At 67.0% G+C, this 16,272-nt stretch overlaps 2 protein-coding genes across 2 annotated transcripts; one reads left to right on the top strand and one right to left on the bottom strand.

Moving 5' to 3' along the window:
• Window positions 1–232: 232 nt before the first annotated feature.
• LOC104012307 (all-trans-retinol 13,14-reductase) lies at window positions 233–6,836 on the top strand. The gene is made up of 11 exons (XM_087770167.1): window positions 233–1,202; window positions 1,330–1,512; window positions 2,458–2,687; window positions 3,227–3,422; window positions 4,067–4,264; window positions 4,367–4,492; window positions 4,684–4,822; window positions 4,932–5,041; window positions 5,269–5,435; window positions 6,265–6,424; window positions 6,611–6,836. The coding sequence occupies exons 1-11, from the start codon at window positions 1,037–1,039 to the stop codon at window positions 6,754–6,756; spliced, it is 1,821 nt and encodes a 606-aa protein (XP_087626293.1). The 5' UTR covers window positions 233–1,036; the 3' UTR covers window positions 6,757–6,836.
• Window positions 6,837–7,948: 1,112 nt separating this feature from the next.
• On the bottom strand, window positions 7,949–15,502 carry TMEM92 (transmembrane protein 92). Its single transcript, XM_087770601.1, has 3 exons — window positions 15,313–15,502; window positions 8,651–8,867; window positions 7,949–8,053 (listed from the first exon to the last, which is right to left on the bottom strand). Exons 2-3 carry the CDS (start codon window positions 8,861–8,863, stop codon window positions 7,949–7,951), a joined length of 318 nt encoding a protein of 105 aa, XP_087626727.1. The 5' UTR covers window positions 8,864–8,867; window positions 15,313–15,502.
• Window positions 15,503–16,272: the final 770 nt, after the last annotated feature.

The raw sequence follows: 16,272 nt of genomic DNA, 5'->3' as shown, positions 1-16,272 counted from the left end.
CTGCAAATCAGTGGTTTGGCCCAGTTTGGTGCCTGCAGGGTGTTTGTGGGGCTGGGGGGTGTGCGTGCGTGCACACGCGTGGGTGTGTGTGCACGCGTGGGTGTGTGGCACGCGTGTGGGTGTGCGCACACGTGGCTGTGTTTGGGGGTCGGTGGTTGGGGGTGTTGGGTGGTGGGGGGTCGGTGGGGGGTGTTGTGTGTGTGCGGGCGTTGGGGTGTGCGTGGGTGTGCGTGTGACATTGCACGCGGGGGCCTTTACGTGGTGCTGCCGGGAGAGGTCAGCAGAGCTGCAGGCAGCAGAGCCGGGCGTGCGGGTGTGCGTGTGCACGCGTGGGTGGGTAGGGGTGTGCAGCGTGTGGTTGCACGGTGGGTGCACGTACGGGTGTGCAGCGTGTGGTTGCACAGTGGGTGCATGTACGGGTGTGCAAGTGTGTGTTTGCACAGAGGGTGCATGTACGGGTGTGCGCTTGCACAGCTGTGTGTGTATGGGCATGTGCGTTAGCCCGTGGGCGCATGTAGTTTGCTCACGCAGGTGTGTAGGCGTGCCTGTGCTTCCTTACGCAAGTGTGGGTGCACACACGTTCGCACAGCTGCACGTGTGCATGCACGTGTGTGTGTGCATGCAGCACCCAGCGTGCCAGCACACACCAGCGCCAGGCACCCCTCCACCTCATGCACATGTGTATGCACTGCCCAGACGTGTGTGCACATGCGCTGCCGCCCTGGGGCCTGGCCCGTGTCCCAGCACGTCCCAGTGTGTCCCAGCACTGCCAGCAAGGCGTTACGGTGAGGGGGCCGTGCCCGCCCCCGGTACCCCGTGCTTCCTGGGGTGTGTGCAGCTATAGGGTGCCATGGCCATAGGGTGCCGTGGCTATAAGCTCCTATGGCTATAAGCTGCTGTGGCTTTAAGCTGCGGTGGCTATAAGCTGCTGCAGCTGTAAGGCGGCGTGTCTAATCTCCTGCCTAAGCTGCCGGGGCTATAAGGTGCCGGGGCCATAAGGCGCTGGGGCTACAGGGTGCTGTGTGCGGTGGCAGCCATGTGGGCCATGCTGCTGCTGCTGGTGGCCCTGGGCACGCTGGCGCTGGGGCTGGTAGCCCACCGGCTGCTGGCCCCTGCTGGCAACCCCTTCGCTCAGCCACCCCCAGGGCCCCCCCGGCCGCTGGTGACGGAGCCGCGTGCCCGCGACAAGGTCCTGAAGCAGGGTGAGTGCTGGGTGTGTGCTGTCTGTCCGTCTGTCCATCCCATTGCACTCAGGGCCTGCTGTCAGTCTGCACGGCCCCCGTGCAACGAGGTGGGGGGGGGGGCCCTCAGGCACATGCGTGTGCGCAGGGTTCAGCGCCCGCCGGGTGCCGCCGGAGCTGGACGCCGTGGTCATCGGCAGCGGCATGGGGGGCCTGGCGGCGGCGGGCACCCTGGCCAAGGTGGGCAAGCGGGTGCTGGTGCTGGAGCAGCACGACCAGGCCGGCGGGTGCTGCCACACCTTCCAGGAGCAGGGCAGTGAGTTCGATGTGGGTAAGGACCCCCCCGTGCACCCACCCCAACACCCATCAGCCTGCCTGCGCCTGTGCATGCAGGTAGCGTGCAGGTGTAGCTCGGTGCATGCATGCAGGGCATTGTTACCTACCCTGCTGCGTGTCCGTAGGCTGGTTGCAGCCCTGCATGCGTCCCTGTGCAGCAGGGTTGCAGGGTGGGTCTGTTTGCAACACGTGCACGCAGTGCCTGTGTGCGTGCAGTGTGCCCTGCTTGCACGTTCAATCAGTGCGTGTGCACATGCAGCGTGTGCGTCACGTGCACTGTGTGCACACGCATGTGGTGCCTGTGCATGTTCACAGCGTGCACTGGGCAGGTATGGCAGCATGTGCGTGCAGTGTCTGCAGTGTTTTTGCAGTGTATGCACCGTCTGTGTGCAGCATACATGAACCGTTTGCAAGCAGCGTGTGTGCATGCAGCACCTGCAGTGTTTTTGCGGTGCATGCACCATTTGCGTGCAGCATGCATGCACCATTTGCAAGCAGTGTCTGTGCACACAGTATGTGCATGCAGCACCTGCAGTGTTTTTGCAGTGAGCACACTGTTTGCACACCATTTGTTGCAGTGTGCCATATGCGTGCATGCACACACTCTGCAGTGCATGTGCAGTGTGCACACCGTTTGCATGCGGTGTGTGCGCATGCAGTGTGTGTACAGCGAGTGCATGCAATATGTGTGCATGCAATGCACGTGCTGTTTGCACGTAGCTTGTGTGTGCAATGTGTGCGTGTGCAGTGCGTGCATGCAGTGCACGTGCCATGCTCGCAGCCCGGCTCTCGCCACCACCTCTGAAGGTGACCCGCGGCAGACGAAGGTTAAACACTTAGTTCCCCCATCTGCCACCCGAGGGGCTCTCGCCGCGCGTCCCCAAGGTGGGGACCGGCGGGTCCCCAGCCCCCCGGCCCGCTGACCCCCCGGGGCCCGCAGGCATCCACTACGTGGGGCAGATGCACGAGGGCAGCATGCTGCGCGTGGCGCTGGACCAGCTGACGGACGGGCAGCTGTGCTGGCAGCGCCTGCCCGACCCCTACGACGAGATCTGCCTGGGCCCCCGGCGCTACCAGCTCCGCGCCGGCAAGGCCGCCTTCGCCGCCGCCCTGGAGGAGCAGTTCCCTGCCGAGAAGGCGGCCATCAAGGAGTTCATGAGGCTCTCCAAGGTGGGGGTCCTTGGGGACAGCCTCCTGCGGGTGGTGGCACGTCCCCAGGGTGTGGTGTTGGAATCCCTCCGGCTCGGGCTGGCCAGTTTGGGGTGTGGGTGGTGGCACTGGTGGGTGTGGGTGGGGACGTGGGTGATGGGTGGACATGGGTGATGGTCATGGTGGGGAAGGGGCAGGGGGAATGGTGGGGACAAGGGTGGATGGGACATGGGGGATGGGCATGGTGGGGACAAGTGTGATGGGCATGGCAGGGAAAGTGCAGTGGGAACGTTGGGGACAAGGGTAACGGGCATGGAGGGGACACAGGTGATGGGCGTGGTGGGGACATGGGTGATGGTCACGGTGGGGACACAGGCGTTGGGTGTGGTGGGGACAAGCGATGGGGATGGTGGGGACGCGGGTGGTGGGCATGGTGGGAACGGGCGCAGGGGACACGGGTGGTGCTGGAGTCCCGGCTGTGCCAGTCATGAGGATGTAGTGGTGGTGGGGCCGTGGCGGCGGAGGTGGCCGGGGGTGACGCGGGGCCGGTCCCCGCGCAGGTGGCCTCGCGGCATGTGGCGCTGCTGGTGGTGCTGAAGCTGGTGCCGCGGTGGCTGGCCACCCTCCTGGTCCGCACCGGCCTCGTCTACTGGATCTCGCCCGTCTTCCGCATGGCGGCCACCAGCCACAGCGAGGCCGTGGCCCGGCTGACGGCCGACCGTGACCTGCGCGCCCTGCTCAGCTACCTCTTCTACGGTCAGGGGGCTGTTGCGATAGGGAGGGGGCCGTCCCGATAGGAAGGGTGCCATTGCAATAGAGGAGGACCATGTCACGATAGGGGAGGGCACTGTGGTGATGGAGGAGGGCTGTATTGCAATAGGGGGGCTGCATTGTGATAGGGGAGGGCCACGTCATGGTAAAGGAGGGCCATGTCATGATAGGGAATGGCAGCGTCATGATAGGGGAGAGCAGTGTTGCAATGGAGAGGGCTTTGTTGTGATGGGGAGGGCTGTGTTGCAATAAAGCAGGCTGTGTCATGATACAGTGCAATACGGGAGAGCTGTATCGTGACAGGGGTAGGCTGTGTCCTGACAGCAGGAGGATGTGTTGTGATAGTGGAGGGTAGCATCATGATAGGGGAGGGCTGTATCATAACGGGGAGGGCCGTGTCACGATAGGGGAGGCTGCATCATTATAGGGGAGGGATGTATTGTGATAGGGGAGGGCTGTATCGTGATGGGGAGGGCTGCATCATGACAGGGAGAGCCATGTCGTGTGATGGGGTGGCCATGTCATGATAGAGGAGGCCATGTTGCAATAGGAGGGCCCATGTCATGATAGAGGAGGCCATGTCGGGATAGGAGCTGTCGCGTCCCTCCCCATCGTCCCCCCGTCCCCAGGCACGGCCCCGCGGGACTCCAGCTTCCTGGTGAACGTGCTGATGGTGCACCACTACCAGCGGGGGGCCTGGTACCCGCGGGGGGGGGCCAGCGAGGTGGCCTTCCACGCCGTGCCCCTCATCGAGCGGGCGGGGGGGGCCGTGCTGGTGCGCGCCCCCGTCACCCGCATCCTCGTCTCCCCTGCCGGCACCGCTGTGGGTGAGCGCCGCCCCCCACCCCAGCCCCCCGCCGCGGGGGGGACGCACGGTGGGGACAGGGCGGCAGGGCCCCGCGCCCCCCTCACCGCCCCGCGCCCCCCAGGGGTGGTGGTGCAGAGGGGGCCGAGCGAGGAGGAGGTGGAGATCTTCGCCCCCGTCGTCATCTCCGACGCCGGCATCTTCAACACCTTCGGCAAGCTGCTGCCCCCCCAGCTCCGCAGCCACCCGGGTACTGCGTCCCCGTGTCCCGCATCCCTGCGGTCCCCACGTCCCCAGCATCCCCGTGTCCCCAGCGTTCCCGCATTCCCAGCATGCCCGTCTCCCTGGCATCGGCAGCGTCCCCATGTCCCCCGGCATCCCCGGCGTGCCCTCCGCAGGGATGAGGCGTCATCTCCCTCCTCCCGCCCCGCGTCCCCGCAGGCGTCCGCTCCCGCCTGGCCATGGTGCGGCACGGCATGGGCTCCTTCCTGGTGTTCGTGGGGCTGCGGGGCAGCGCGGCCGAGCTGGCCCTGCCCGCCACCAACTTCTGGATCTACCCCCACAACGACCTGGACGCCATGTAAGGGGCCCCCGGGCACCCCGGGGTGTGTGCATGGCGGGGGGGGTGGGTGCACGGTGCGGGGAGTGGGTGCACGGTGGGTGTACGGCGCTGCCCGCTCTGCCCACAGGATGACCCACTACACCGCTCTGAGCCGCGACGACGTCCCTGAAAACCTGGCCATGATGTTCATCACCTTCCCCGCCGCCAAGGACCCCACCTATGAGCAGCGGCACCCAGGTATGGAGTTGGGGGGCCCCCCTTGCCCGTGTCCCCCCTGCCCGTGTCCCCCCCCAGCTCTGCAGCCCTGATCTGCTCAGCTTTGCGGGCTCGGAGGCTCCTTGATCCCACCAGCCGGGATTACGGGGTGGGCACTGCCACCGCTGCCACGTCCCGGGCTGCCACCGGCACCGGGGTCCCCCACGATGGGACGGGGGTTGTCACCAGTTGTCACCCCCTCCTCACAGGCCGGTCATGCATGACCATTCTGACCATGGCGCGGTACGAGTGGTTCGAGGAGTGGGCCGGGACCCGCGCCAAGCACCGGGGTCCCGACTACCAGCAGTACAAGCTGGCCATCGCCCAGCGCCTGCTGGAGCGGGCGCTGCAGCGCTTCCCCCACCTCCGTGACAAGGTGACGGGGTCCCCACGGTGTCCCCCGCCACGCGGGGTGCCTGGCGGGGACGGTGCACGGTGGGGACAGGGTGTTCTGCAGGGATGAAGGGGGCTGTAGGGATGGGGTGCCCTGGTGCCCCGTGGGGTTGAGGTACCTCTTCAGAGTTGGGGTGCCCCGCAGGGATGGGTGCACGGTGGAAATGGGGGGACTGGGTGTCCTGTGGGGATGGGGTGCCCAGCAGGGACTGGGTGCCCTGTGGGGGTGAGATGCCCAGGCAGGGCTGGGGGGGGGCAGTGGGAATGGGGTACACAGTGGGAATGGGGTGCCCTACAGGTTTGGGGTGCCCAGTGGGAATGGGGTACACAGTGGGAATGGGGTGCCCTAGAGGTTTGGGGTGCCCAGTGGGAATGGGGTGCCCTGCAGGGTTTGGATACCCCCTGGGAATGGGGTGCCTTGTGGGATGGGGTGCCCTGCAGGGCTAAGGTGCCCCATGGGCATGGGCGCAGAGTGGACATGGGGCGCAGAGCAGGGACTGGGTGCCCAGGCAGGATGGGGTGCCCTGTGGGGATGTGCTCGGTGGGGACGGGGTGCCCTGTGGGGTTGGGGTGCCCAGCGGGGACAGGGCGCCCTGCAAAGCCATGGGGCATTGCAGCCCCCAGGACCTTTGCATGGGGTGGGCACCCACTGGGTAGACTTGGACCTGTTGCGGTGGGACCTGCTGTTTGGTGGGATGGGTCTACCCGTGCCCGCTGTGCCCTGGGTACCCCCACGTGCCCTGTGCACCACACCTGTGTGCCCCAAGCACCCCGACGTGCCCCGAGCACCCCCCATGCCCCTGCCTGGGCAGGTGGAGTTCATGGAGGCGGCGTCGCCGCTCACCAACCAGCACTACCTGGCGGCTCCCCGCGGGGAGATGTACGGGACCGAGCACGATGTCGGCCGCTTCAGCCCGGCCGTGGTGGCTGCCATGAGAGCCGAGACACCCGTGAAGAACCTCTACCTGACGGGTAAGGGACCTGTGTCCCCATGTCCCCCTGTCCCTCTGTCCCCATGCCCAGCTCCAGGCTGCAGACGGTGTCCCCAGGGGCTCCCTGCAGCGTGGGGTTGGTCCCTCATGGTGGTGGCCATGTCCCCCATGATGGTGGCTGTGTCCCTCCTGTGGGTGGCTGTGTCCCACCGTGGCTCGTCCCCAGGGCAGGATGTGTTCAGCTGCGGGCTGGCGGGAGCCCTGCATGGGGGGCTGCTCTGCGCCTCCACCATCCTGGGCCGCCTGCTCTACCTGGACCTGCTGCTCCTCAAGAAGAAGATCAAGCGGCGCCGGGGCCGGCAGGCGGCGTGAGCGGCCAGGGGCACTTGCCACGGGGATGGCCCTGTGCTGGGGAGCGTGCTCCCAACTCAATAAACCACGACATCCCGCTGGCCTGGGCCCGTCTCTTGTGGGGATGGGATGGGAGGGCATGGTGACAGGGACAGGGACAGCATGAGATGGGATAGGATGGGGATGGGGATGGGGACAAGGTGGGGATGGGGATGGGGACAGGGATGAGGATGGGATGGGGATGGGGATAGGGACGGAGATGGATTCACTAGGGCAGCAATTGTCCCCCTGTGCTGGGCACTGGTGAGGCTGCACCTCAAATCCTGTGCTCAGCGCTGGGCCCCTCACCCCAAGGCGGCCATGGAGGGGCTGGAGCGTGGCCAGAGCAGGGCAGCGAGGCTGGGGCAGGGGCTGGAGCCCAAGGCTGGGGAGGAGCGGCTGGGGGAGCTGGGGGTGCTCAGCCTGGAGAAGAGGAGGCTGAGGGGAGCCCTCATCGCTCTCTGCAACTGCCTGAAAGGAGGCTGGAGCCGGGGGGGGGTCGGTCTCTTCTCCCCAGGAACAAGCGATGGGAGAAGGGGAAATGGCCTCAAGCTGCGCCAGGGGAGGTTTATTAGGATATTAGGAAAAATTTCTTCCCCGAAAGGGCTGTCAGGCCCTGGCCCAGGCTGCCCAGGGCAGGGGCTGAGTCCCCATCCTGGGAGGTGTTTAAAAGCCGGGTGGATGTGGTGCTTAGGGACATGGTTTAGTGGTGGCCTTGGCCGTGCTGGGTTAACGGTTGGACTTGATGATCTTAAAGGTCTTTTCCCACCCAAATGATGCTATGATTCAATGGGGATGGGGACAGGGTGTCAGGGCTCCGGCTGACGCAGGCTCACATGCCCGCCTGGCAAAGTCCATGCGGTGCCCGAGGTGCAGCCGCGGCTGGGAAGGGGCGCGGGGTGCAAACCTCCCCCCCAAAAAAAACTTTCCCCCTGAACCCCCCCCCCCAAACCAGCAGAGCAGGGACCTCTTTTACACTTTTAAAAATAATAAATAAAGAACCCCCCAACCCCTTGCTCCAATGGCATGGTTTGGGGGGGGGGGAACATGGACCCAGGCGTCCACATGGTCCCGGACCAGAGGGGCCATCCGGATGCCTGAGTCCATGCCCCCCCCCCCCCCCAGCGAAGGACAATGTTGTCACCAAGCTGTCCTCAGGGTGGGGGGGTCACCCCTAGAAGTTGGTCTGGGTGGCAAAGAGTGGCTGAGCCCTGGGACCGCAGCCACATTCAGAACACGGCCCCTGCGGCAGTGGGTAGAGGAAGGGCTTCGCTGTCACCTAAGGGTGAGTGGGGGTCAGTGGTGGTGGGGGGGACACATGGCACCCAGGACACTGGGGTCCCTGGAGGAAGGAGGGTGCCCCAACCCCAGCGCTGAACCCATCGGAACTGGGTTCCCCCCCGTTGGGGTGCATGGGAGCAGGGGAGGGTGCCCCTGGCATAGAGGAGGGGTGTGGGTTCCCATAGTCCCCCCATGCCCTGCTGAGCCCCATAGCCCCAGCGTCCATCACCCCGTACTCCCAGCATCCACCACCCTGTAGCCCCAGCACCCATCACCCCGTAGTGCCAGCATCCATCACCCCATAGCTCCACCACCCCACAGCTCCAGCACCCATCACCCCATAGCCCCAGCACCCACCACCCCATAGCCCGAGCACCCACCACCCCGTACCCCCAGCACCCATCACCCCATAGCCCCAGCAGTCACCGCCCCATAACTCCAGCACCCCATAGCTCCAACACCCATCACTCTGTACCCCCATCACCCCATAGCTCCAGCACCCACCACCCCATTCCCCCATCACCCCACAGCCCACCCTGTCCCCCCACGCCAGGCTCAGCTGGGTGCCCAGCACCCACTGCCAGCTGGGACCCACCTCGCTGTAGGGTGGGGGCTCCAGGCCCGGGGGGATGGCCCCACTGGGCAGGCTGGGGAGCGCGGGCATCGGGGCCAGCGGCGGGGGCACGGGGCCCTGGGAGTCCGTGTAGGGTGGGGGGGACACGGGGTCGTGGCAGAGCTTGCGGCAGACGTGGAAGATCATGATGAGGAAGGTGACGGCTATGAAGATGGTGATGATGATGATGAACATGATCCTGGGGACACCGAGAGGCATGTGCTGGGGGCTGGCAGGTCCCCCCTCCCTGGCACCCTGGGGTGCCTGTCCCCCTCCAGTCCTGCCCCCTCACCCATGGGGCTCACGGGGCCTCTCCCAGGTCCCCGACCCACAGCCCCCATCCCTGGGGACCCTTCCTGGGTACGACACCCTCCGCGGAGCGCCCCTGGCTTCCGTCACCCCCAGCCCCCCCGCCAACGAACCCAGGCGTCCTGGCATCCCCCAGCACTGCCGTGCCACCCTCCTCGCCAGAGCCGGACTATGGACCCGGGTGCCCGGGGCACCCCGCTCCCTGCGCCCAGCGCCTGGCTGCCCTTTGCACCCTCCCTGCCCCACTGCAGCCTTTGCCCTGGGCGGGGGCTCGGGGGGGACCCCCGAGGTGGGGCAATTTGGGGTGAGTTGGGCCACTTTGGGGGCTTTTTCAGGGGTGGCATCGTGCCGAGGGGTGCCAGCACCTTGCTGGGGGGGCTGAGGTTGTGCTGTTACTGGGACGGGGGGGCCCTGAGGGGACGGGAGGGCTCTGTCCTGGCCTGTGTGTCTGTCTGTCCTCTGGTGCTGGGTGCTGCATGTGGGGGGGGTCATGGCACCCCCGGGGTGTCCCGCTGCCAGCCTGGATGCCCGGCTTCCTCGGTGATGGGGGTCCCACACCGAGGGGGTGCAGTAGGGCCCCAGGGACTGGGTGCTCCTCGTGTCCCCTTCTGGGGTGGGCTGGGGAGGGGGTCCCTGCCCTGGGTCCTCTCCTTCCTGCAGCATGCCATCCCCCTCCATCCCCCCTGCATATCCCCTCCATCTCCCCTCCATCCCCCCTGCATATCCCCTCCATCCCTCCTCTATCCCTCCCTCCATCCCTCCCTCCATCTCCCCTGCATCCCCCCTCCATCTCCCCTTCATCTGTCCTCCATCTCCCCCCTTCATCCCTCCTGCACCCCCCTCCATCTCCTCTCCATCCCCCTCCATCTCCCCCACATCCTCCCTCCATCTCCCCTGCATCCCCCCTGCATCCCCCTCCATCTCCCCTCATCCCTCCCTCCCTCCCTTCCTCCCCCCTCCATCCCCCCTCCATCCCTCCTCTGTCAGTCACCCCTCCTCCAGTCCGTCCCTCTGTCCGTCCCTCTCTCCTCAGGCCCTCCCAGCCCTCCCTCACCCCTCCTCCCACCCCTCCTTCCCCCATTTCGGGGAGCTCGGGGGGGACCCGGCCCAGCTCGGTGTCCCCATGCCCTCCTCGGGGGTCCCCGGCCCGGGGGACACCTCGGGGCTGGCCCCGACCGCTGCCCTTCCCCACCCCATCTGGCTCCCAGCTGCGGGCTGGGGCCCTTCCCCGCTGCTGCTGATGTGGCAGCCAGCGTGTCCCCATGTCCCCATGTCCCCGTGTCCCCAGAGCCACGGCCACCCCTTGGGGTTGCGCTCCCGTTTGGGGCTGATCCTGCCCCCGACCCTCTCCCCATCCCTTCCCGCCCGCCCCCCCCCCCCCCCCCCCCCAAGTCTGGGGGTCTCAGGAGCGGCCATGGCTGAGCCCGGGCTTTGCGTGGGGAGGGGGCTTGGGTGTGACCCCCACGGTGGTTTAAGCTGTGGCTGGTGTGGGGACAGAGGGGACAGCTGGGGCAGGGGGATTTTGGGGGTGCTGGGGGGGATGCTGGCCCGGGGGGATGCCGGGACTGGGGGATGCCAGGGGGCTGCCAGGGCCAGGGCTGCCGTGCTCCGTGCTCGCTCCCCGCGGTCCCGTGGGACATTCCGGTGACGGTGGGACTTGGCGCTGGAGGTGGCAGGGAAGCCCTGAGCCCTGCGGTGGTGGTGGTGGGGAATCGCTCACCTCCCCGCTGGGCAGGGAAGGATTTCAGGGCCCTCGCCAGGCTGCGTCTCCCCCACTTCCCAAGGGACAGGCGTCTCCCTTTGGCGGCGGAACGGGCCACGTGTCCCCGGCCGTGGGACATGGAGCAGCGCCCGGGGCCGCCTGGGGGGTCCTGCCCCCCCAGCAGCCCCGCTCCCCCCAGAACTGGCCACAGCGGGGCCAGGTGACCACCAGCTGTTGGGGGGGACCCAGCTGTGGCACCCCCGGGGCTGGGTGGGCAGCAGGAGATGGAGGCTGGGGAAGGCGAAGGGCTGGGGAGGAGGAGGAGGAGGAGAGGCCTGGAGCAAAGCTGGAGCCAGGAGGGAGCGAGGATGGGAAGGGGAGGAGGGATGGGATGGGATGGAGGCTGGAGGGCGGCGGGGGGCTCTGTGCCCCCCAGTCCCTTCCCCAGTCCCGGGCTGGTGGGCGGGCGCCTGCCTGCCCACCACCCTCCAGCAGCACCGTGGCCGGGCTCCACGGGTACAGGTGCCCCCCTGCCCACAGCCCCTTTGGGGAGCGGCTGGGTGGGTGCTCATGGGGGGCTGCATGCGCGTGGGCACGGTGCACGCGTGTGCTTGTGCTCAGTAGTCGGGGGGGTGCGGTGTGGGGGGGTGTGCAAAGCTTGTGCTGTGTGTGTGTGGGGTGTGTGTGCACAACACGTGCAACGTGTGTGTGTGTGCAACATCTGTGTGTGCGCAACACGTGTGCAACGTGTGTGTGCTCTGTGTGTGTGTGTGCAACGTCTGTGTGTGTGCTCTGCCTCTGTGTGTGCAACGTCTGTGTGTGCGTGTGCAATGTGTGTGTGTGTGCTCTGTCTGTGTGTGTGCAATGTCTGCGTGTGTGCAACATGTGTGTGTGCTCTGTCTCTGTGTGTGCAACGCGTGTGCTGTGTGTGTGCAGTGTGCGCACGCTGCAGCTGCGCATGACCGCATCAGGGTGTGGGTGTGTGCGTGCACAGTGCACGCTCGGGGTCTGCGTGCAATGTACGTCTGTGTGTGCACAAGTGTGTGCAGTGCACGCTCGTGTGTGAGGAAGGTGCGCAGGGGACACTCACGGTGGTGCAGGGGACGCTCGCGCTGGCACATGCGATGCACAGGGTGGCACAGGGTGTGACCGCGGTGGCACAGGGCCTTGCACACCCTCTGGTTGTGCCCTGCTGCCGTGCCAGAGCCACATCCCCGGGGCTGAGGTGAGGGCGAGGAGCCAGCGGTGAGGCCGAAGGAACCGGGATCGTCTCGCAGGTGTGAAGAGCCGCCGAGCCGCCGGCTCAGGGCTGTAAGCTCCCCAAAGCCGATCAGTGCCCTGAGCCCAGCGCTGGGGCGGCTGCTGGTGGTGGTGCCATGGGCTGCGCCTGGGGGGCCACCCCACACCATGCTCCCCAGCACGGAGGCGGTGGGCGGCAAGCGGGTGAGATGCCCAAGGGCAGGCGGGGAGGTGGTGGCGGAGGGGACTCTGGGGGGTGGGACACAAGGGGACGGTGTGGGGCTGACCCATGGCGCTGGGGGAGAAAGGGGGTTCAGAGACGTGGGGGGCTGGGGGTGACGGGGCTGTGGGGCACTGAGGCGCTGCCATAAGCGGGATCATCCCCCTAAGGGGTTTATGGCTGCCCGGGGGCTTCGCCGTGCAGGCCGCGGGGCGGCTCCAGCGGCGTAATTGGCTCAAGGGCTTAACGAAGGATTTGCCACCTCGCGTCCTCCCATGCCCCCGGTGGGTCCCAAATCAGGGACCTCCCCAAAATCAGCCTCCTGCTGAGGCAGAGCCCCCCGCAGCCAGGCGAGACCCCCCCTCCCACGCTCCAGCCCTCCCAGCTGCACCGAGTTTGCCAGGTCTCTGCTGCGGGGCTCCTTCACCCCTCGGGGCCGGCAGAGCCAGGGCTGTGGGCACCTGCACCTTGTGCCCACCCCGGGGCCAGGGCGCTGGGTGTGCACCCACCCCTGAGGATGAGAGGGTGCCCGGAGCTTTTTTTGGGCTCCTAATTACACGCCAGCCGCGGGCAGGGTAGAATTAAATCCAGGCTGGAGGCAGAAATAGCCATGAAGCCAGGTGGGTGCCGGTGGCCAAACCCGGCCGGACACGCGGGCACCAAAATGGGGGGGTGCACGTGCAGACACACATGCAGACACGCATGAACATATACATGCACACGCATGCACACGCATCCCCTGGCACACGGAGCCCCCCGGCCCCATCGATGTCTCCCCATGCCTGCAGGCACCGGGGTGCTAGCCCTGTGCCAGCTGCCAAGGCTGCCCCGGTGCCACCGGCTCCGGCGGGCACAGCCCTGCCCTGGCAGCGGGGACAAGCCTCGTCCCCAGTCACTGTCCCCAGATGACCCCGTCTCGCTGCTGCCCGGTTCCCAGCCCAGGATGGCGGCAGGAGGGGGCACGGGGCAGCCGGGCACTGGTGCCACCCTGGCACAGCCACGCCAGGGTGGGACACGCCACCGTCCCCGCCAAATCCGTCGTGCCACGAGGTGGGAGGAGCGGGGTGGACTCTGGGCTCCTCGCTCGCCTCCCGCGCTCCCCCCGCTTGCTTTTGGTTGACTTGGCGGTGCTGCCGGCGCTCGCAGACACGCGGTTGCGTAAGTGGCTCTGCCGAGGGCCCCCCGAAAACGTGAGAACCGGCTGCGGCGGGAGCCTCCTGGTGGGGCACAGCCGGGGCCCCGCTCGCTGCGGCGGGCACACCCCGCGTGCCTCAGTTTCCCCAACGGGGCAGGGGGCTGGGGGGAGCCAAGACGTAGCCATGCACATGGATGCACCCAGCTGTGCGTCCCTGTCCCCTCCCTGGGAATGCCCACGCCATCGGGTGCGCACACGCGCTGTGCTCGCCGGCCCTGCGCACACAAACACCCACAAGTGTGCACAAGAGCGCACAAGCGCACGTGTGCCCCGGCTCCCTGAAATTGGAGCTGGCTGCTGCTCCCCGGGGACAGGGGCACTGCAGAGAGGACCATGCGTGTCTCCGTCCCTATCCCTGCACCCTGTCCAGGCCGTCGTCACCCCGACCCCCTCCCCGCCCCCCGCCTGGCCCCGTGCCCCCCTTCCCCACTGCGGCCCCTCTCCCCTCCCTCGGCCCAGCCTTTTCCCTTCCAGCTCTGCTGTTTGAAGCTATTTTTTCCACAGCTCCTGCCAAGAGCCGCTAATGAGAAACAAACGGGCTCCTCCGACCACTGCTGCTCCCAGCCCACACACCTCCGGCTGCCCATCGGCCGGGGCCGGGGCACCATCCCCCCGTCAGCACCGCTGTCCTGCCCGTCTGGTACCAGCCCGGGGCACCTCCAGCCTTCCCAGCCAGCGCCATCCCAGGGCATCTCTGTCCTGCCTGTGTGCCACCAGCCCTGGGCATGTCCATCCTTCCCAGCTGGGACCATCCCAGGGCATCTCCATATTGGCCATGTGCCACCATCCCAGAGCATCTCCATGCTGCCCAGCTGGAGCACCTCCAGCCTTCCCAGCTGGCACCATCCCAGGGCATCTCCATCCTGCCCATGTGCTGCCATCCCTGGGCATCCCATTGAGTCCAGCCCCCATCCCAGGCATTTCTGTCCTGTCCATCCAGCCACCATCCTTGGGCATCTTCATCCTGCTCATCCAGCATCATCCCTGGGCATCTCCAGCATTCCCAGTGGGCACCATTCCCAGACATCTCCATCCTGCCCATGTGCTGCCATCCCTGGGCATCTCCATTGTGTCCAGCCCCCATCCCAGCCATCTCCATCCTGTCCATCCAGCCACCAGCCCTGGGCATCTTCATCCTGCCCATAAGCCACCAGCCTGGGCATCTCCGTCCCACCGCAGCGCAGAGATGGGCCAAGGAAGGGTCCCACCAGCCCCCAAGCACCGCGTGTCCCCACAGCAGCCTCCTCCGCTGTGTCCCTCTCTGTGGGGACGCGGCTGTGGCCAGGGCCAGGCGCAGGATTGGGCCGGGCGCAGGAGGGATGCGGGAGGCGGGTGAGCGGGAGGGAGCGAGGCGCGAGGGAGTCCCGAGCTGTCCCCCCCGCCGGGTGCCCCGGCCCCCCCGGCCGCCGCAGGCTCAGCCGGGGCCGCAGCCAAGCCCGTGCTGTTCCAGTTGGCCCCAGCCCGGCCCTGAGTTATCTGCAGCTCTGTGGCGGGTCACATTTTCCACTGAGCCATGTTTGTGTTTGAAAGGCGGCGGGGAGGAGGGGAGGAGAGAAGGGAGCGCGGGAGAAGGGCAGAGACCCCCTCGGATTCGCATGGCGGGGTGGGGGATGGCGAGGGGAAGATGCATTTATGGGGGCGGGGATGGGAGCAGGATTCGTGCCCAGGGAGGGAGCGTTGTCTAGGGATGGGAGCAGCAACCAGGGGTGGGAGCGGGATGAGGGGGTGGGAGCGGTACCCGGGATAGGAGCACGGGTCAGGATGGGAGCATCACCTGGGGATGGACGTGGTACCCAGGGATGGGGACGTTACCTGGCAATGGGAGCAGGACCTGGGAGTGGGAGGACAATTTGGGTGTGGGAGCATTGCTCAGGGATGGGAGCAGTATCCGGGATGGGAGCAGTACCCAGGGATCGAGCGGTACCCAGGGATCGAGCAGTACCCGGGGATGGAAGCGGTACCCAGGGATCGAGCGGTACCTGGGGACAGGAGCAGTACCCAGGATGGGAGCATCACACAGAGACGGCGGAGGCGTTGCGTGAGCCGAACCCTTCTCCCCTCCATCGCAGCCTCGAGGCTGATGGCCGAGCCAGCCCCGCGGCGGGTGGCTCCCCTCAAAGCCCCCTCCTCATCCTCAGCTTCTCCAGGACCCCGAGGAGGCAAATGCCCCTGTTTGGGGCTCACCCCATGGCCGGGGCTGCGGATGGTTCCTCGAGCGAGCAAGCGGTGGCCAGGCACGGGCTCGGCTGGCGCATGCCGTGCGCGCCGGAGGGGACGTCACCAGGGCCGGATCCTCGCCCTGCTTCCTCGAAGGAGCCGGCCGCTGCCTGCCAGGGTGACGCTGGCGGCTCGGGGCTGACCTGGTTTCTCTCCTCCAGCCCTTTCTAGCTCCGGCATCCCTCCGGCCCGGCCTGGCCTCGCTGCAGAGCGAGCGCCGAGCTCGCCGACGGCTTCCTGTGGGGGCGGAGGAATTTGGCACCCGGCCGGCGGGGCTGGGAGCCGGACACCGCGCACCACCCGGCAGCATGGTCTACCCAGCACGGCCAGCCCCGAGCACCGGCCACGGGGAGAGCTGCCACCCCCACCCAGGACCAGCCCTGGGGTTGTGTCCCCCCATGGTGATGGGGATGTTGGAGGGGAGACAGAGGTGGTGAGGGTGGCCCATATGGGGCTTGCTGTGTGTGCAGCCTCGAGCATGCAAATGCATGACACAGGCATGTGAAGCCGGCTGGTGCTGCCTGCCACACGTGTGTGCATGAGCAGGGGTTGCACATGCAAGGGTTGCATGCACAGGAGTTGCACACACAAGGCTGCACGCACAGTGGTTGCATGACAGGGGTTGCACACACAGCAGTTGCATAACAGGGGTTGGACACACAGGGTTTGCATGCACGGGGTTGCACACACAGCAGTTGCATGCACAGGGGTTGCACGTGCAG

This window comes from Nipponia nippon, unplaced genomic scaffold (assembly GCF_047370975.1).
Source record: "Nipponia nippon isolate SJK-2023a ecotype South Korea unplaced genomic scaffold, ASM4737097v1 scaffold_32, whole genome shotgun sequence".
In the NCBI taxonomy this organism is placed as follows: Eukaryota; Metazoa; Chordata; class Aves; order Pelecaniformes; family Threskiornithidae; genus Nipponia; species Nipponia nippon.
Note: the sequence above shows the minus strand (reverse complement) of the source record. Positions and strands in the feature narration are given on the sequence as shown.

What these genes read in the sequence shown, in the direction of transcription:
- LOC104012307 (XM_087770167.1), top strand. Translation starts at nt 1,037, where the DNA reads ATGTGGGCCATGCTGCTGCTGCTGGTGGCCCTGGGCACGCTGGCGCTG. An exon ending in CGACAAGGTCCTGAAGCAGG is followed by an intron (nt 1,203 to 1,329) that starts GTGAGTGCTGGG and finishes GCGTGTGCGCAG; the next exon opens with GGTTCAGCGCCCGCCGGGTG. An exon ending in CCAGCTCCGCAGCCACCCGG is followed by an intron (nt 4,493 to 4,683) that starts GTACTGCGTCCC and finishes GCGTCCCCGCAG; the next exon opens with GCGTCCGCTCCCGCCTGGCC.
- TMEM92 (XM_087770601.1), bottom strand. Translation starts at nt 8,863, where the DNA reads ATGTTCATCATCATCATCACCATCTTCATAGCCGTCACCTTCCTCATC. An exon ending in AGCCCCCACCCTACAGCGAG is followed by an intron (nt 8,054 to 8,650) that starts GTGGGTCCCAGC and finishes ACTCACCCTTAG; the next exon opens with GTGACAGCGAAGCCCTTCCT.